Genomic DNA, 20975 nt, shown 5'->3' with positions numbered 1-20975 from the left:
ATCTCACCTATCTCTGGTTTAATATTAGACATAACAACTGCTGCAGGCACTCCAAGTGACGAACTTCCACTCTAGAATTAGCTGCCTGTAACATCAGCTTGAAAGTCTGGAGCTCATGTTTGAAAATTCAGAGCATGAACTAATATGTACCTGCTTTCTACTGGAATAGTCTGGGCATTTCCTTCCTATATTCTTCCCAGTGGTAACAATGCCCCAGACAGTCTTGCCAGACTTCACTGTGTTTTGATGGGATTTCAGAAGTGCTGGGTAAAAAAAAAGAAGATGTGCTAATATGATCATTTGAAAAACACACATTTCATGGCTAGCATCAGCATCATTCATTAAGGAGCTCTCAGCAACTAGAAATAGAGATGTAAATAATTTCTGAGAGAGCTTTTCAGTACAAGAACCCTTTAGCTGTGCCAAATCATCACGAGAATTATTTAACTGAGATATTTCATGCTGAGCCTCTCAGAGGCCTTCATATACTCATATATGCCATATATTCATACATGCCATGTATTCATACACACATAGGTAGAACTATTGCCAAGAACAACCACCCAAAGAGTGGTGAGGAAGAATGAGCTGGTCATTGCAGCAAGCACCTAAAAACCCAGTCCTGAAGGACTCTCTGGAAGGGACTCTGCATCTGAAATTATCTGACTTTCTGTCTTCACTTTATCTGAGTTCACAAACCATAGTGATGCTTGAACAAATAAGCCTATCCCTAATTAAGTGTGTTAATGCAGGAAGAAATTATATTTGCATATCGTGCAGGATGATAGACGTTTACAGTACATAGGAAAAGCACTACCTTCTGTCTTTACGAAAAGATGAGAACTTGAGAATATTCCCAATAGGACACACTTAGGTACTTGCCAAAGAGTTAATTACATACAGGTAGGATTATATATCCCTTTGGACAGTTGGTCTGCAGTGAAGCATGGAAACATGGACTGCTCTTCATATACCCAGGGAATGCTAAGAAAAAAGTCCTCCCAAAAAACACCTCTCCCTTTACATAAAAACCCTTCCTTGGTTTTGTTTTTGCTTTTTACCTTGCAGGTAAAACAAGTCACATGCTGACACAGTTTTCAGTGGCCTAGAAAAACAACCATCTGAGTAAAACCAGTACACTAAGCCATGACTTACTGGCTGAGGAGCCAGCGTCCTTATGCTTCCAGCAACACTGCTGCAAAGGCTGAACCCTCTGGCACAGAGACACAGACTAAAGCTCAAAGCAGTAATGCCTCAAGTTGCTTTACCACAAACCACCTTTATCCTTTTATTAACTCCTGATGTTGTATTCCAACCTATTACATTGTTGGGGTGCTCTGGAGCTCATTCAGGACCGTCATACAAAAACTTTGCTACCTGATATTCCCTCCTAAGACCCACAGAGCACAGTGGAGGCACTGCTTAGATAAGCTCAGAGATCCTTACCCTGTCACAGAAAAACACTCCTCTACAAACAGTTTCTATGTTAAAACCTTAAACTCATGTAAGGGAATGGTACAACAGATTGGAAGAAATAATCACCTAAATTAAATTTAGAGGGCTTGTGACCAGACAAACATATCAAAACATTACATTTCCTTCAGTACACAGAAAACATCGCAGTTCTCCATCTTCTTGTAAAAGCTGAGGACATTGTTGGTGTCAGGGAGTTCCAGCTGCTGTGCCATAGCATTGCTTGGAAGCTTCCAACAGGTTCCTGCACAGAGCAGGCTGAGCAGCTGCTTCTGCTGGATGCTGACTCTGGAGCCCTGTAGGGCTGGGGGCTACCCGGCCACCAAGAACATTCACCTCCCAAAGGGGCATCAGAATACGGGCCAGGCAGGAGGAACAGCGCGATCTCCCGTTGGGATCAATCAGCTGGTCGCCACTCGAGGGCAGCATTTCAGTAAAATAAAAAAAACATAGGAACAAAAATGAAGGACACCAAACTGCCGTGCTGTGTTAGCTCACCACGAGGATTTTGTTTGCAGTCTGATCTCCAAGGTTTCTGCAGCTATTTAAACAGGGTGGCAATATGAGCAGAGTACTGAAGTGTAAGCAGTGAAGGAACAGGAGGTCAATACCAGATAAATCTGAGCAGAGACTGTACAGGCTCTTTAGTTTACATATGGCTTAGCTACCTACAGGAAAAGCGGATGCACCCACATCCGAGTCTCCCACCCTCCTCCAATGGGAACAATTTATCCGAGAAAGGGAAAAAGTTTTCACTCAGAGCAGCCAACTCTCTTCGACTAGATCTGAGAAAGTCCTTGTACAATAGTGACTTTAAAAGCTAAGGAACAGCACCCAGTAACTATCAGGATGCAAAACTATGACCCACTTGGACCATCATCACCTTCTCACTTTCAATAATGCCACAGCACTTTTAAGGCCCGCTGCCCCAGGCGAGGAGCCTGGAATAAAAGGCATGAATGCCACTGGTTTTGTGCTCTACTTACACCAGCTTAAAATAGTCACAGGCCAAAAACATACTCCAGCTTTGAACACTGAATGACAACATGGGCTACAAGGCTAATTAGGTCAAATTAAAATATACCAACAGAAAGAAAATAAACACTGGTAAACTTTGGAAGGCAAAGAGAGCTCTTGGAATAGAAACTTGCTACACAGCTTCAAATACACCCATGTCATTATTTTACCTTCTTATTCCAGAGACATTTCCTTCATACAAGGACAGGCTGCACTCAGAGGAGTGTCACAAGGGCCACCACCTTCAGACCTCAGGTGCTGTAGTCTAAGGCAGGCTCTGCACTCAACAAAGACAGGTGATTTCAGAAGTGACTCACAGCACATCAATGAAGGTGCCATTAATATCCATACCACATCCAGCTTTACTGTGTTTTTTGTTATTTAATCAAAAGAGGCTGAGGTAGGGGTTAATTGCACTGAATTTGAATTCAGCAGGAAAGGAAGACACTGTTGTTAACTCAGCACCAGCAGGCTCAGCAGTGATGGCAGAGTGGGTAATGGTGAGGAACCTGCAGATGCAGCTGTAGCTGTGTTGTAGGTGCATGTGAACAGAAGAGGCCTATGGGAAGCAGCTGTTAGCATGGACAGCTCAGGCATTGTGAATAGAAACACACAGAAACCAAATTAAAAACATGTTGAAACTTGGAAGTATTCTGCAATGGCTGATTGGCAATTTGACATTCATTTCACTCCAGAAAGTGAAATCAAATATCCCCCCATGAGGTCCAGTGATAATGGAATGACTCAGGAGGTTCACTGTTCTTCACACACACTTACTTCCATGCTTTCAGCTCTATTTTTGCCCTCCTCCCCTTCCAAAATGGTCACGATGTACTGCCATCATCCTGCAGCAGGGCTTACATGGACAGCAACAGATTAGTAACATAAGGCAAGCAAGTCTCTGAGGCAGCTCGGGAGGTAAAAGGTGCTCTGCTAATGTCTCGTGTCACTAATGTGCTGCACAGGGCAAAAGGAAATGTGCTACTGAGGCTCTGTGAAGTCAGTCAACATTGAGCCACCTGCTAATCTCAGGTTGCATGTAATCAGCGAGGCATGAATTTAAAGAAGGCTCTAGCCTGACATTTTAGTTCTAAATTGAGTACACTTAATCCAGTAGTCATTGAAGGACAGCAGATACTGTCCCAGGGCACCTTCCTAACAATTGCTTCTTAATGCAGAACAGTGATTTATGAAGTTTATGTTGTTGAAGGATATATATGATGATGATGATGCTTGTGCTCCAAATGTTTCCCCCTTCTGTACTGTTGGCTTCACTGCCTGATAATTTATTAGCCAGAAAAAGCTGTAAACAGTTTGATTTCAAGGATTTTATGACTTCAAATAAAAAGCTGATAAACCATATAAGGGTAAAACCAAAATATGAGCTAAAAGAAAGCCTCAAGTCCAGAGACTGTTCCTGAAGAGCTGGTGGAGAGCTTGTCCCACACTCCTCCAAAGCACTGTCAGCACAAAGTCCCTCACACTGCACTGAGTACTGGCCCCATGTCCCAAGGGCTACTACAGCCACAGATGGTGTCCTCTTAGACAGGGATGTGCAGAACATGGGGATTCCATCCTACATATTCAGCCCACCTATTTTCAGTGAAAACAACTATGAAATTTCCAAGAACTGCCTGTCCTGTCAACATACAAAGGTAAAAAGCAAATATCAGTTAAAAGATGTAGTCAAGGATAGGCTGAGTGGTTTCACCACTCTCCAGCAGGTCACACCAAAAACCACACAGCTGGAGGAAACAGAACATATCTGTGATAGCAGAAGCCAGCCCTTGCCATGGGACCCAAACTGGTTTCATCCTTTCCTGTGCAAAATTGCTCCTACCAGAATGGGGCTTGCAATCCTCGCATCGCTAAGCAGCGGGTGATGGACTAGTGAAGCTGGAGACACTGAAGAATGAATAATCATGCACCACAGTCCAGCTTAGAAAAATATCCAGCCTCTGCAAATGGTAAGGAAGGGGAATTAATAAAACCTCACTAGAACTTTATACAAAGCCAACAAAGCTCAAAGAATGCAAACTCACAGCACATGATATTGGAACGTTGTCTTGTAACCTTAATACAGAAATCCACAGTAACCCCTGCTAAGAGCGTTAAATATTAATAATGGCTCCCAGCTGCTACTGCTACATAATGGGCTTATTTTGATGAGGAAGATGTGCCCAGCTTAAGTAATGTGCACCAGTTCAGATGATCCTACTTTCCTTCTGAAATTCATGCAAGACCCTCTCTCCTTGCTGCAATTAGTTGAAGAACCCAGGGCTATTATTCTTAAAAGGCAGGATTTGTCTCTGATCTTTGTCCTACATTACATTTTTTTTTGTCAGAGGTTGCAACACGAGCAGAGGTGGATGGTTTAGCTTGATACACGACCCATAACCAGAGGGCATCCTTCTTTTCCTCCGTACTGTCCTAATTAGTGTGAATCTGCCCACACAAATAGCCCACAAGGAGAGGGTTTTCATTGTTCTCTGTCCTACATCAGTGCAACTATTATAAATGGTAATGTTCCTGGCTTGCATCATCATAAACATCAAAGTTAGGAAATGCTCTGTTTCCTTTTATCCTTTACTAAGTAAGCTTGAGCTTCTTTACTGGCAAAGTAGGAGATGAATAGCTGACCACTAACAGAGTGATTAATTAGCCAGAAGGCATTCTCTTCTCTACTTTGCCATTAAATTATATGGCCACCTAGACTAGACTGAGTTGATACTGATTTCTGTTTTAGAGGATTGCTGACTGTAGTCTGCTAACCCCTATAATATTTTAAATAAATCATGATTACTCTGCACTTACTGATCTAGATATGAATGGTTTTCAATGATAAAATGGCAGCTAGATATCCAATACTAACTGGAAGTAACACAGACTTAAATACAGTTAGTTATTTAGAAGATTCATCATGAAGCATTACTAAAAAGAAAACCCTCATCCTCAGAAATTCAGAATGACAGAAGAGGCAGTAAGTTCCTAGACTTAATGATTCACTAGAACTACTATTAACTACTGCTGCATGAGTAAATACTGAAATATATGTTTTCTGGCCTTAACCAATTCCTGTCCAAAGATTTTATGTAAGAATGCAAAACTAATATTATCCAGGTCTGAACATGTCCCTGAGGAAAAAAATCTGGAAAGGGACTTCACCTTTTTCATATGCAGCTCTAAGTAAGCCTTAGGTCAGAAGACATTCCACTCATCTTGGCTGAGCTTTATGAATCCTTTAATTTCCAAAAGTGTGTTTCTAGCTCTATAGTTGCAGCAACAATTTCCCAAAGGTGAAATGAGTAATGCATGTAGCAATGTCTGCAGCCACCCTTGGGACAATGACTCTGAGGAGTGAACTCCTCTGTCCCACGTTAGTCCAATGAGTGTCGAGTCCAATCCCCAGATATGTGACTTCAGTGAGCAAGAAACGGGTCTGGACAAGTACAGCTCCATGAGACTGGGAGCTGCTGTGGGGAAAGAGATCACAGATGCAGGGACAAGGAAACAGCAAAGACAGAAGAGAACCAGGAGAAAGGAAGTGGAGTCAATAGTGCCATGAGGTTCCCTGAACAGAGAAGGTCATGATCAGACAGTAAATTCAAACTAATTGCCATGTAGCCCCTGCCCATCAGCAAATACCAACGGGCATCAATAACTGCTGATTCGGAGATTAGGAGGGGAACTGGGGAGCTGAGAATCCCAAGGCTACAGCAGGGACACTTTCTAATGTGGCAAGTTTGGTGTCCTGACACTGAATGCTCACACACTGAGGGGTAGGTAACCATTCCTTCTTTCTGTCTGTTAGAGGACCTCCACTTGTCTGGGGTCAGACACAATTGTTAAAAAATGAAGTGTCATTAGCAAGATCCTTCTAGTTTCTTCTGTAACTCTGAATGCAAATTAGAAGATACAGGTAAAAATGGGTTGCCTAAGTGAAGCTCTTGCTCAAATTTCTAAATTTTTGATTTAAAGGGTATTCACTTCATGTAGAAAAAAAAGGCAGTCAGCTAATCAGATCAAGTATCTTGGCAACATCCCAGATTCAAATGTTCCTCTGGCTATAATATGGATTTTGAGATAAGAAACAAACATTTCCATAAACTGCTGACACAAAGAAAGGACAATCCAGCAAGTCCAGAAGAAAAACCTCATCTACCTTTGAAAAGGTTTATTACCAAAATAAAGTTTTCAATATTAAAATATCTGTGGTATCTTTATACTACTGCAAAGAATGCTTCTGTTGTTCTCAGTCTTGACAGCTGGTTTAAAGTGTATTGCACACACTTTCCAGACAAGCAGAGCTTAAGATAAGATTAGAGGGAATAATATTGTCTAATATTAGTGTACTTGTCAAGCAGATTTCCAAACTAATTGATATTGCATGTTCAGCTCATTGTATCACTAATGTTAAACAACATTTCCATTTTCTTGACTTGCAGCTCCCCTTTACTAAAAGCCATTTTAGCTGAAGTAATTGGTCTGAGCAATTCCAGCTCTAGGCAGGCATCCAGATATTTGTAACTTCCATTAATCAGCCTGAAGAGGCTGAAACTGATCTATGGCTCCACACTGCACACACAGTAGACAATTTTAATAAATGCTGACCTGCAGTTCAGCTCTTTGCTAGGTGGGTCATGGCTGAAGCGCTGATGCAGTTCTGCAGATCAAAGTTGTTTCACAAGGACTTGAAAGCACTGAGATGTCACAATCTGGTGCTCACTTTCTCTAGCTGGTATAAACTCAACTGGACACCCCTGGGGGAGCCTCCAACTTCCCAAATATATTGTAGACTGCAAAAAAATTAAACTGAACCTTTTTTTGCCATCAGTTTATAGCCCCTTGTACTGCTCTAGTCTGTCTATGCATTGCTCACAGTCCCTCTGTTCAGGATTGTCACACTGGCTTCTCATGTGATGGTGAGGTGCTGATGTGTCAATCCTTATCAGCAACTTGTGCATCTTGCAGGACAACTTTTGTATTTTCCTAACTTACATCTGGAAACTCATGGTCAGATTAACAATGTTTATGAGATCTGTCTTGATTTTTGCACTATATTCCTTAAAGAGACTCCATGACCACCACTGAACATAATCTGAAAACTACAACTAGGTATTATGTCAGTTAATGGGGGCAGGGGGTGTTGTGGGTTGTTTGTTTGTTTGTTTGTTTGTTTTTCCAAATACTTGTGTGAACACATACTGGGCTGAGGAATGCTGAGGTTATGACATGCATGACTTTTTTGCTTAGGCTTAAGATAGAGATCTATCTTTCTAGGACTTCCCAGAAAAAAAAAGTAAAATTACACCACACTGGTGTTACACACACACACTTCCCAGAATCCCAGCTTGGTTGAGGTTGGACGTGACATTGGAGGGGCATCTTTTCCAACAGCCCTGCTCCAGCACAGGCACCTGGGGCAGGCTGCTCTGGACACATCTTGGTATTTTGGTACATATCATGTCTGTAAAGGATGCACCCATGTGCACCATCTATATATGACATACAGTTTTTGTTAGAAAGCTCCAATTTAGCAATAATGGATCAGCTTTTAAGCCCGTTGCCAGGTTTCTCGCTGTGAAGAACTCACTTAGAACACTGTCATTACAATTAATTTTAATATAGCGTGGTATTCCAATACCTGAAGGGAACTTATGTGGAAGATAGGGCAAGACTATCTGCCAAGAGCATGTAGTGACAAGACAATGGGGAATGGGTTCAAACTGTAAGAGGGTAAGCTTAGATTAGATACTAGAAAAACAATTTTTACTGTGAGGGTGGTGAGGCACTGGAACAGATTCCCAGGTAAGCTGTGGATGCTCCATCCCTGCAGGTGCTCAAGGCCAGGTTGGCTGGGGCTTTAATCAATGTGATCTAGTGCAAAGTATGCCTGCCATGGCAGGGGGCTGGAACTAGATCATCTTCAAGGCCCCTTCCAACCCAAACCATTCCAGGGATTCTAGGATTCTAAGTCACAACGTATTTTCCTCGAATGGATTTTCCCACGTCTGTTTCAATAGATCTGGCCTAATGAGACTTCCATATTAGTGCACTTATACCTCAAGTTACTCCTTTTTACACGCCCTTTGACGGACCGCACTACTGAGCCTGCAGCTGGCAGGGGCACTCGGTGCCAGCTCCTTCAGCGGCGCTCACACAGCAATAATGGTGCGTGCGGCACACGGCTCCTTCAGCGGCCCTCAGAGCAATAATGGTGCACGCAGCGCTGAGGCGGCACACGGCTCCTTCAGCAGCCCTCAGAGCAATAATGGTGCGCACAGCGCTGAGGCGGCACACGGCTCCTTCAGCAGCCCTCACAGCACTAATGGTGCGCACAGCGCTGAGGCGGCACACGGCTCCTTCAGCAGCCCTCAGAGCAATAATGGTACGCGCAGCGCTGAGGCGGCACACGGCTCCTTCAGCAGCCCTCACAGCACTAATGGTGCGCACAGCGCTGAGGCGGCACACGGCTCCTTCAGCAGCCCTCACAGCACTAATGGTGCGCACAGCGCTGAGGCGGCACACTCCGTTCCGTGCAGCCCCAGCGGAGCCGCTGCGGCGCGGCCCGGCCGGCGCAGGGCGGGCGCTCCCCGCGCATGCGGGCTCTCCGCGCCGGGCGGGGCTGCCGGGCCGAGCCGGGGCTTCCGCCGCGGCCGGGCCCGTGTCCGGCGCCGGTGCCGGGGCGATGCCCGGAGCGAGGCCCGGGGCGGCGGCGCGGGGCCGCGGGCGCTGAGCGGGCGGGAGCATGGCCGAGGCGCTGCGCCAGGAGCCGCCGGGCGGGCCCGAGTCGGAGGCCGAGCTGTCGCAGCGGCTCGCCCGCACCAAGGCCCGCTCGTACGGCAGCACGGCGAGCGTGGCCGCGCCGCTGGCCGAGCGCTACGTGGAGCACCGGCTGAGCGCCGGGGACACGCTGCAGGGCATCGCCCTCAAGTACGGCGTCACGGTAAGGGAGCACCGCCGGCGGGGCCGGGAGCGGCGCTTAGAGCTGGACACTGGCCTGGGTTGAAAGAGACCTTAAAGATCATCCAGTTCCAAACGCCCTGCCTTGGGCAGGGACACCTTCCGCTAGACCAGGTTGCTCAGAGCTCCATCCAGCCTTGCCTTGGACACCTCCAGGGATGGGGCAGCCACAATTGCCGTGGGCAGGCATTGCCTCCGCAGCCTGGCGGCTTCAGCCCCGGACAGCGGGGACAGGCGGGCCCAGAGCCGTGAGATGACAACAAGAAATTGTCCCTTAGGGCATTTCCCACACACAGCGGGCAGAGGAGAGTGTGGGTACGGTGTTAGTTTTAGTTTCAGTATTCAAAATGCTGACATCAGAAGTTATGGCCTGCCCAGAGGGATCGGAACGCAGCGCTGGTGGCAAAGGGCTGGAGCTGGCACTGCCCGGGACTGGCATGGGCTGGGTGCCTGGGGAAGGGACACACACCTGCTCCCACCCAGTAAACCTGTACTCACAGCTGTTCACCACCACACACTTCGGGTTAAAAAAGGAAATCTGTGTAATTAAACTTACCCTGAAAAGATGCATTATTTTGAGCTCAACACACAGGCTATGACAAGAAGAAAGAATTTCTTCCAGTAGCTTCAGGGCTAAACATTCTTCCATTGTGATCTGCCTAGCAGCCCAGAGGTGAGGCACACATACCACTAATTTGACAGCATTTCTGCTGTTCTGCTCACTTTCTAGGGAGAAAGAAGGTTTATTTCTGTAAAAAATGCTGCAAGGTTTATGCCAGCCTAATAAGACATGCAGAGTCCAATAAAGTCTGCCAGCAGGCCGTTCTACCACCATTCCAGATGGAGCAGGACTCACCTACCCTGCCTCATTCCCACTTATATGGCCCCATATTCCTATGTGCAGCTTCAGTAGTCCCAACACAGGAAATTGCTCAAGGCTGAGCAGCTGATAAGTGTGGCACTGGTGCAGTCAGTGCCACTTTGACATCACCTGCAAGCAGCATCTTCCAGTTGGGCTGTTTCTAGAAGAGCTAAAGTGTAGTCCCAAGCAATTAGATTCTGACTGGAGTGGCTTCTTTTCCTTCTCTTGGTCTGCAAGATCTAAAGCCTTCCATCACCAACAGTATTCATCCTTCATTGTGAAAAGGGTTGAAAGTCTATTTCTCTTCTCTTTTGAAGGATTACACCACTTCTGACTGATTCTTGTTGGCAGCAGGGTTAATGACACTGATCCACACTAAAGTAAACTTTTGCTCACTAAGAGGCCAAAGCAGTTCACTGGATATTAGATTTTTTTGCTTGTTTTTTGCAGGACATTCCATACAAAGTCTCTGGCCTAAAAGTTTTTGCCATGTTACTCTTCTTCAGAAGTGTGTTTCACTCCAATGAGTGAAAAATACAAACAAATCACTAAAATAGTAGTTTTCTAGAAGAAAGGCATTTCTAAGCAATTTACAACTCCCTTTCAGCTGAAGTGAAGTCATGAATCAATCCTGTACAAACAACTCTTAAGTTGTGAACCATAAACTTTGTTTATGAGTTTGGTGAGCTTTTGCTGTGCTAATGATGCAAAATATATATGTTGGGGCTTTTTCCCAACATCTCATTGGTTATTTGGTTTAATAAATGTTCTGCTTAAGAAGCCAGAGGTGCATCATTATAGACTGCAGCTGAGAGAGGTTAAACTGACATGAAATGCCCCTCGAGCAATGACAAATTCAGCAAAATCAGCCATTGTGTTTCTGTTTTAATGGGTTTCAGCCCAGGGTAGGAATGTATGGAAACATGTTTGCTTTTAGCAAAATGCAGACTGTTGTGTGTCCACACAATGACAAGGACTGACTTTCCCTGAAGAGTCCTTCTGTTTGTTTCCTGCATCATGTATTCTTGGCTGGAAGTGAGAGTTGTAATGGAAACATCAGAATTATCTTTGGCTGCCACTGCCTCCAGTATTACTGGGTTTAGAAGTTTCCCCTGTGGTTTTCCTCACTGGGAGTTGCTTTGTAGCCAGAGGCATCCTGTCCAGTGCCTGCCTTTGCATGACTTGGCGTGGAGAGTTCAAGATAGATAAAAATACCATGCTGGGGGAGAGGGATCAGTGTGGTTTGTTTGGCATCATCCTCTGCCCTTCACCCCATCCCCCAGATACTGTCTATTCATCTTTACAACTTGCATTTGCTGTATTTTCCTTTTGTGTAAAGTAACACTGGGAATTCACATTTATGGTTAGCCAATTTATTGTTCAGTCCAAGTGCTGGATCCCTTTTGAAGCAAGAAGGATGAGGACTATATTTCATTGTCAATAGTTTTGACTATTGACTAATAGTTTTGACTAATTAGTTCAGCACCAGTTTACAGCTTCAGTTAAAATATTAAGCATATGCTGAAGCATTTGCTCTTTCACTATGATAGATTTGTAGCTAACAGGCATTACTTCAGTATTTCTAAAAAGAAAACACTAAAAGAAGAAAACTCTTGTTAAATCCTGCTCTCCAAACACCTCTGAATGTAGAGTCACTCTGAGGTGTAAGAAACGCCCATATGAAGTAACCTGCTCAGAGCTGCTCAGGGCTGAGGGATGTTCTTTTTAGAATCAGGTACTTTCCTTTTTGTTATTCCTCAGTGCAGAGGTACAGACTTCCAAATGCTGTGAACTGGTATTTTAGGAAGAAATAACCAGAGGTAGAGTTACAGTGAAATAGGAGAGAAAATAGCAGTGCAGTGCATTATTTATCAGCTATTGAGGCATCACCTTCCAACTCCCCTGCAGCAGGATCTCAGGTTTCAGCCTCTGTATTGTATTTTTACAGAAAAGCTCCAGCTAGTATTTTAAACCTTTTAATACCCATCAAGACAGACAACTTATAGAGATTTTAACAATTGATATTTACACTGGGCCCGTTTGAAGTCTCATGACTGAGTCAGGTAAAGCTTCCTTTATGCCCTTCAGATAGTGCTCAGCTTGGGAGAGAACTTGCACCCTTGTACTCTTTGAGCCTTGCTAAAAATGGTTTCCAAGCTTTAAGAGCTGGAAGACGAATGGTCTTCTCTTGTCACACTGGATATTAGCTCTTCAGTTTTTAAATGGGATTATTAAACCTAAGCATTTCACCATTTTATCCATCTGCATCAACAGGTTGAATCGTCATGGTGTCTTTATCCCCCTTGTTTGGATTCTACATAATTTTTTACCAGAGAGTTCACCTACAGGAGCAGCTAGCAGTTCTGAGCCTTGTTTTAATATAAATCCAAATCAACAGTACTTTTGTGATAGAGATTTTGTTCTTTGGCAGGCTGTTCCTGTGAACCTGCATAGAGACTGCAAGACTGTTCAAGGAAAGCATCTTTAGGTAGTGCAAGACTTTGAAAAAGCAGGATTGTGGAGTCAAGTGCACATAAAGCTAGGATGTTAACAAGGCTGGAACAGAACATGCACTCTGAAATCACTTTGAATGCAAACAGATTCTTTCCTGAAATAATTGCTGCTGCAAAGAAAGTATAGATTTACTTTAACTAAAGGTTGTATACTGCTTCAGAAAATTAGTGCTTTATACTTCGCTAAAACCTAATGACTTACATTTTTTCTATCTTTTTCAGATGGAACAAATAAAGAGGGCAAATAAACTGTTCACTAATGACTGTATATTTCTGAGGAAAACCCTGAATATTCCGGTTATATCAGAGAAACCATTACTGTTCAATGGACTTAATTCACTGGAGTCTCCTGAGAACGAAGCTGTCGACAGCTCCCCTTCTTGTGATGAAGGACTAGTGGCAGCTCAGGAGGAAAGTAGTTCTTCTCCCAGTCCTCAGGAGCCTGACAATCAGCCCACTGCACCAGAAGAATTATCTGCCAAAGATTTCCTACAGAGATTGGACTTGCAGATTAAGTTATCCAAACAAGCAGCCAGAAAACTAAAAGATGACAGTGTCAGGTAAATGCCACTTTTGGTGTTAAGCAACTTAATTTCACCCTGAAGGTGTTGTAGTCTAAGCTGACTCCTCTTTGTGGGGTCTCAGAGAGCATCTTGGCTTTTATTGTCAACAGCAAGTGCCTGCTGTCCTCATGCACCAGGTACCTTCAGAGCACAGCTTTAGCAGGTGCCTTCCTATAGCAGTTAGAAAGGCTGCCTCACAACAGGTTATTTAGAGAACACAAATACTATTTCATACAAGCCAGAAGGCCAGAATTCTCCAAGATGTCTTGCTGTGTAAGTAGGCAGCTATTTAAGCAAAAACATAGGTTTTGGTAGAGTGCTAAGCAAAGGCCTCTGGGGAAGTTGAGTGTGTAGAGCAAGGCATGATTCTGTTACTCTTCTGTCCCAAGTTGCCTCATTGTGTAAATATTCTCCCTGACGCAGTTTCAGTTAAGCTTTCTTATCTCCTTTCCCTATGCAGTTCCCCCCTTTGTGGATCCACCTGTGCAGACTTCATCTTTTCTTCAGCATTTCCACAGCCAGGAGCTCTCACATGTTTACTCATAGAAAAACCAGCACTTTCTGACCTCTGTGCCACAATAGTGGCACATATCCCCTCACGTATATGGAGAGTACAGACTCAGAGCAAGAGTGGACTTGAGTAGAGTGTGTTCTCCATGTCCTCGGGACAAGCTTCCTCAGCTTGTTCACAATCAGTCTCTTGGGCTGGCTGTCTGCTTGTTTATTCCCTGCAGAAATCCCCTCAGTGGGGGATGCTGAGGTGGTCCTTATCACAATACAAGGTATGACTGCAGGGGACTGGTACTGCTTCTCTTACCAGAGAGCTGGAGGGAAGTTATGCCTGCAGATATTTGCTTTGCTTTTGCAAATTTGTTCAATGCAATACTTCCTCCACCATCTTTGCTCACTTCACATATTCTGATTTTGAGGTCAAGCAGAGGTAACCTTTCAGGACCAAATTTATTGAGTATTGAATTGCATAATTCCTTTAAACTAAGAAATTATTTCAGCAACTTTAAAACTTCATTCAGCAGACAAAAGTTTGAAGGAGAGCAGTATATTGTATTTGAACAAGCCTCCCTTGGAGAAATACCCCACATACAACTCTCCATTGCTAGGACACTGGTTTAGAGTCTCAGGGAAGGCTGGAATGCTTCCACATTGTTATCACACTTGTCAGTTACTTTTGAATTGGTTGCATGAAAGGAAAATAGCTGTTGGAACTCAGAACCTTCTCTGTGCAAACTCATCCACTTCCATTGTTGTATTTGAAGCAATGTAGAGCACCTATCAAAATGTGCTGCTGCTGGCTTTCAGATCGTTAGATGCATGTACCTGCCACAGAGTAGAGTAGGTGTTGACCCAGCAGTTAAACTGCATAACAGGAAACCACAGTCCCTGCCAGAGGAAGGCAATTATTTTAACATCCCTTCAACAAAATAACATACTAATTTAAAGAAGTAAATTCACTTAGACGTTGCTGCACCATGAGCAGAGCCAGTGGAAGTGACACTGCACAAATAGTACGCTGCTGCCACTAATACACATTTCCTATACAGCTTCAGTTACAAACTGGGAGATGGGGACCTGGAACCAAGTCATATCAAGAAATAATGTATAAATGTATACAGGAGGATGAGTTATTTTCCCACCTCCTGTTCAAATTTAGCAGGTAATTCTGTTAATTATGCATACAAGAGATTTTTGTTGGTCAGGATGTTACAGGAAGCATGAAGTACAAAGCTGCAAGCAGTCTGCTGAGCAGGATATTGCCCAAAGCTAAAGAGAAATAGCTTCCTGTGCATCTGATAGTCTTCTTAATGTTCCCTTCTACATCACTGCCCCTGGCTTTCAGTTATGGCTCACAAAAGCCATCCTTGCCTTGTGCTCTCTGACACAGTTGGAAAGGACAGACCCCTTTACAGTCTGGCAGGAAGAGGCAAAGGACCAAAGTCAATGTTTACTGTGCAGAGAACAGGAGGAGAGAGAGACCAGTGCCAAAAACCTCGGTGGTACTTTTCAGCTGTGTACCATCAATGGTATATCTGAGTCCAGGCTGGAAGTGGCAACATTCTTTACTGTGCTCCAGCAGCTCCCTAGAAGGCACCTGTTCTCCTTCCTGCCCGGTCCCTTGCTTGGAGCAGGAAGCCTTTGGAAATTGGACAGCCCTGTTAACAAACCAGCCTCATGAATAAGTTTTCTATTCTTAGATGAAAACCATTTATGAAATTAAAGTGCTGTTCCCAGCTGCTCTGGCCTGTATTCAGGTTGCCTCGTCAAGGCCTGTTTAGAATTTGATGTGCCAACACTGTCGAGTACTTCCGTGCCTGCTTGAGAGTAACAAAGGAGCAGCTGGAGTTTATCCACTGCCACCAAGAGGGACACTGGAACTCACAAAACTGCAAGCACAAGCAGACTATCAGTTCCTGAACTTAAAGAGCCATAACTTTTCACCACACCATAAGCCTGATTTGACAGATGGTGAGAACCACACCTACTAAATTGCTCTTTACTTTAGCCTCCTTTAAGTTGCCAAGAATGCGTGTGCACCTATGCACTGATTTGGATTAAACCACACATGGAAGCTTCATGGTCAGAAACTGTCCTGTTCTACAAAAGCACTTTAGAGTGCATCATATTGTTTAATCAGAACTCTTGGGGTCACTCCCTTAAGTGCTCTTAAAGGAATAAAGTTTAGGTACAAAAATTGGGGAACACATACTTGCAGATTCAGACTAGGTATTAAACTATAATAGCTGTGCAAGCAGATGAGCATAAAAGGTGATCCACTCAGTTTGTGCCAGCTGCCTTTCACTATAAGCACGTGGCTAGATCTACATGCAATAGTACTTTTACTAGAGTTTCATTGAGCAAGAAATCATGAGTTAATGAATCATAATTCGTGCATATTCACCCAAGATGCAGCTCAAGGCAATAAAGCCTTTTTGGTTTGAGGAATGTTTTTACAGTAGGGCAAAAGAAATGCAGAAGGATTAATACAGTTGCCTGTACTGTATGTTATTAATTCATTTATTTGTATATTAGGGAAGAATACTCATTATTAGTTGTATCCACACATGGAATAAAAGCAATTGTGATAGTTTAAGAAAATGTAGTGGTGCTTCACCTGGCCCAAAATGCTGTTACACTGAAACTGCAAATGACTTTAGTGATGCTTTTTGTATCAGATAGTTGAATATGAGATAGTTGAACACCGTAAGATAGACTTAAACCATATACTGTGCTTCTGGAACAGGCCACATCTTTCTGCCTTAGCGTGTCTGATTTTGAAAACCTTGTAACTGAACAACAGAGGCTCTCTAATGGTGATTCAAGCCAATATAACTGGTGTCAGCAGAGGAACAGAACCTTGTACTGTCATCTACTCTCTTGCCTTGGCCTGAACCTAGGAAAGAGTATGGTCTTGAAGCCTTCAAAACTCATAACTAATTGAGGTAATTTGCCCAGTAATTTTTCACCCTCATTGGCTATCAGCTGAGAAAAGAAATGCCCCAATAAAGGAGGAGAATCCTTTCAGACGTGCCAAAACTAACAGCTCAGATTGCTGCTTGTTTAATTGTGCATTCTAGAAGCATCCAAGCATTTGAGTGTACTTGCTCCGGTCGGGTGTCCTTGCTTTTACAGAAGTGGTTATTTGTGGCCTGATGCACACCACAGCTTGCAGGAGACTCCTTTCAGTTCCTGTAACCCGCTGGGAAAAGTGGCAGCAGCAAATGGGAGGAGACAGCACTGCAGGGTGTTGTAATGCTGGGCTGTTCCTTTTCCAGCCCCTGAAGGAGACTGCTGCTGGGACTTACCACTTTGCTATTTGAAGCATCTTAAAAGTGAAGTAAATTGTTCGGTCATTAAACATACACACACTGCCATGGTGGTGCTTGTGGGTCGCAGACCAGAGCTACTGCTATAGTTTTATTTCATATAAAGCTCAGTTTGTTTTTAAGCCACCAGAACAGACTTGTACTTGCTATGTATGGCTCTAAGATCCACAAGAGTATTATTCCCTGGTCGTTACCTGATTTGTGGTGGTGTTGCAGACCTCCCACTGCAGCTGGGACAGAAGAGCAGAAGCTGTCCGTGCTGAGCAGTTCCAAGCCTTGTCAGAAATGTACTTGCACATTACACCAGTCACTGCCTTGCTTCAGTGCCAGCATAGCAAGCTGCTTTATAGTTCTTGTGTCCCTGGCATGTAGAGAAGCCCCTCAAAGCTGGCCATAGCCCCAGGGCTGGCCTCTGCCCTCTGCTGCCAGCTGCCACATTTACCCAAGTGCACCTTGCACAAGGCAGGGGGGACAAACAGCCGAGACAACGGCTTTGGTACTTGGATGTCTGAAGACCTGTTAATATAGCAGCATTATTTCAGCTCCTCAGTTATCTATATTCACCCATAATTAACTCATTTCAGTCCAGTGCTTGGCTGTTGCCATGTCAGGATGAATGGTAGTCCTATAACGCTTTCAGGAAGAATGACTGAAAATCTGATTCTAGCAGCCTTTGGTTAGAAGTCTTTTTGCTGTAACTCTGCCACATTTTATTCTCTTAAAACAGGAAACGAAACTAAGCAGTACAAAGTAATTTCCAGTGTAGAGCATTGAAAATAAGTTTCTCCCCTACTGGAGTCTAAGCTCTGAAAAAAAAAGTTCTCCTTCATCCTCACACAAGCCAGCAGGAGATTGCCATTTGCAACTAAGTTCTGCACATGTGGCTACACCCATTGCTCCAGAAGGGCAGATGTCGGAGCTTCAGAGTGTACTTTTTGAAATATTTAGCTTTTGCCAGGTGTTATGGTTGAATTTTACAGTCCTGCAGTCCAGTCTTTCAAGCCTGGTGTGTTGATAGCTTTCAATTCTGAAAAAAAGCTTTAAAATGTCTTGAGAGAATTTATAAGTAAAAGTGGTTTAGTGCTTTTTCAACTAAACATGAGTTATTTGCTTTCTTTTTTTACTGTCATGCCACATACCATGGAAGGCTTCTGCAAATAATCCGTTATTAAAATTGTAGTATTCCATGGCAGTTTTGGATGCAGAACTGGATATAACAAAGGATACAATTTAAATGTGTAGAGATCATCTGCATCCTTAGTACTGGGTTGGTAGCATCATAATGTAAATAGGTGTAGATTTTTAAGGAAAGCTGAAAATCTCTTCCCGGTGCTATTGTAACCACACATCCCTGCAATAACAACCAGTTTCATCCCAAACTTGTTTTTTTGAGGTTTCTTTTTTTGGCAAGATTATTTTAAGGCAAAAAATGTATTATGCCTTTGGCTTAAGATGATAATTTCCTGGGAAGACAAGTGCAAGTTACTCCGCTGTTTGGTTGGTTTGTAGAGTTCTTCAATTCTTTTTTGGGATGTTACATGAAATTTAAATTTGAGATAAATAATCATGTTTATTAGGGAAAAGTCTTAATGGTTTTGATATTGAAATATTTACTTTTTACCTTATACCACTATTATTCTCTTTGGATAACTGTACCTTTGTATGAAGGTCCTCACAGTATTAAAAGTAATCCTTTCACAGTGTAGCAGCTGTAAAGTGCTTCTGTTCTTACCAAACCACTGAACTTGGCAGCAGCTTTAGGAACAAAACTTCGAAGCTACAGCAGTACAAAGCAGTGACCTTTGGGGAACTTGGCATCCTTGATTCAGTACTGGATGCTGCACTGCAATAGGTTTACATAACCCTCCTTTTTTAAAAGCAGTTTTGTCAGGTAAACGGCAAGCAGACTGATTTTCCTGAGGATGTTTTAAAAGCAACATTACTTTGCTTTATCCAGTTATTGCATTAACAATGGCACTTGGGAGCAACTGCTTTTTCCTGAGAAAATCCAAGTGATCAGTCCCAATAGGGATTGATGCAAGGGAGGTATACATCAGGAATAGCCTCACAGCAATGATGAACTGCTCCTGTGCTTGCTTCCTTTGGTCTGTCTGTCCCTCCTGCCATTCAAAATGCCGAAACAAATCTCTAACTAAACTTTACTTTTTTAGAAGAAGAAATTAAAAGCAACAGTGCAGGAACTCCAGCATGCCCTCCACCTTGTTAACCTTTAAGTTTTTCTTACTGATTTGATCAAGAATACTTTTTAAAATACATTCTGATGTTGTTGAACTTACACAGCTTTACTTGATTTCAGCATTATGTTCTCGACATCTCAGGAACTCCAGAGATGGGTAATTACAGTATTATGCTGCAAATACTCCTGTTAGGCAAGGCTGCCATTGCCTGTTTTGATCCACTGGGAAAACTGGGCACCTGTGGTTTCATTACAGTTTTACTGTAGAGACATGGTATGCTCCTGACCTGATGATTATGATCATTTTCTTTTTAGAGATGAGGAGAATGAGGAAGGTCCCTATGCAACTTCTTCGTATCACCGGTAGAAGACAGATGTGACGGCCTGAAAACTTTCCATGAAATCAGTTCTTACAGAACTAAACAGTCAATAATTCAAAACCCAAGTCTTTTGGACTCATCCTCTTGATGTACTTAAAAGAAGTCATGAATGGGTAATTGCACTGAAATTATGACCTCTTCTGCCTTCCATAGGTTAATGTCCTTATGCTATATCAATAAAAGGTTTAAGCCTTCCAAAACTAGCAATGGCCTTTTTACCCCTTCTGTGCAAACTGTAGCATGGTAGCAACTATATATCCCTGAGGTCACCTTTATGCAGGATGTTGATCTTTAGTAAAGATTTTGTAAATACTTGTTAAAGTGAAATTTGTTTTAAGTATTTAAAATATTAAATGAGTTTGCTTGTAAATGACAAATGATGAAAGTAATAGACATTGACTTACTCTGCAAACATAGGCAAGTTTGCTGTGAACGTTTTGTCTACTTCAGGGCTGCAGAACTTGCCTGTGAACCTTGTGTGTGTCTGTGTGTGGTTATGATGTATTCCTAGAAAGGGGAATTCAGCTTGTTTTCATTAGTTAAAGCCTTTTTGGTTAAAGAACTGTTTGCATATTGGATTTCTACTCATAAAAGGGACGAGTTATGCAAGAGTTTTTTTTGTGAGATACGACATTGGAAAATCAGATGTGTGTTCTTGTGTGCAGTTAAATTTTGTGTGGTTTTAATTTAATAAAATACAAAAAATACTGATGTGTGTGTTCATAACGAAGTCAGCTTGGTTCTAACCTGTTTTTTGGGAAGAATGGTTTGCCTAGTTTCACGAGCTATTAGATACTAATTTCAGGGTAAATAATGTCTTTACCTTTTCCATATAACTCACCCTCCTGAGTGAGACCTGCAAGAGCTGTCTGCCCTCATTGTGCAGTTGTTAAGATGAATAAGAGGCTCTTTGGCAAGCCTTCCCTGTTCTGAGAAGAGGTGCCAGTATTCAGGTCTGCAATCACGGTTGCACTGAAGTTAGGGTATTAACAACTTCTTGTTAAATATCCTGTATGTTTTCCTCAAGTATTCCATAAACTTCACAAAACTCTTGTCATTAAAGATTTGCTGGATCCCCACTGCACCAGATACACTTTCCTGTCTTTTAGCTCATCAGTATCAGTCCCTTGAAGCAAAACCTTTCTGCAGTATGTTAAGAGGGAAACAA

At 43.1% G+C, this 20975-nt stretch overlaps 1 protein-coding gene across 1 annotated transcript; it reads left to right on the top strand.

Annotated features, from left to right (window-relative positions):
- Nucleotides 1-9092: 9092 nt before the first annotated feature.
- On the top strand, nucleotides 9093-20518 carry LYSMD2 (LysM domain containing 2). The gene is made up of 3 exons (XM_063412657.1): nucleotides 9093-9436; nucleotides 13051-13388; nucleotides 19743-20518. The coding sequence occupies exons 1-3, from the start codon at nucleotides 9239-9241 to the stop codon at nucleotides 19792-19794; spliced, it is 588 nt and encodes a 195-aa protein (XP_063268727.1). The 5' UTR covers nucleotides 9093-9238; the 3' UTR covers nucleotides 19795-20518.
- The last annotated feature ends 457 nt before the right edge of the window (nucleotides 20519-20975 follow it).

The sequence above is a fragment of the Prinia subflava genome, chromosome 15 (assembly GCF_021018805.1).
Source record: "Prinia subflava isolate CZ2003 ecotype Zambia chromosome 15, Cam_Psub_1.2, whole genome shotgun sequence".
Lineage (NCBI taxonomy): Eukaryota > Metazoa > Chordata > Aves > Passeriformes > Cisticolidae > Prinia > Prinia subflava.
Note: the sequence above shows the minus strand (reverse complement) of the source record. Positions and strands in the feature narration are given on the sequence as shown.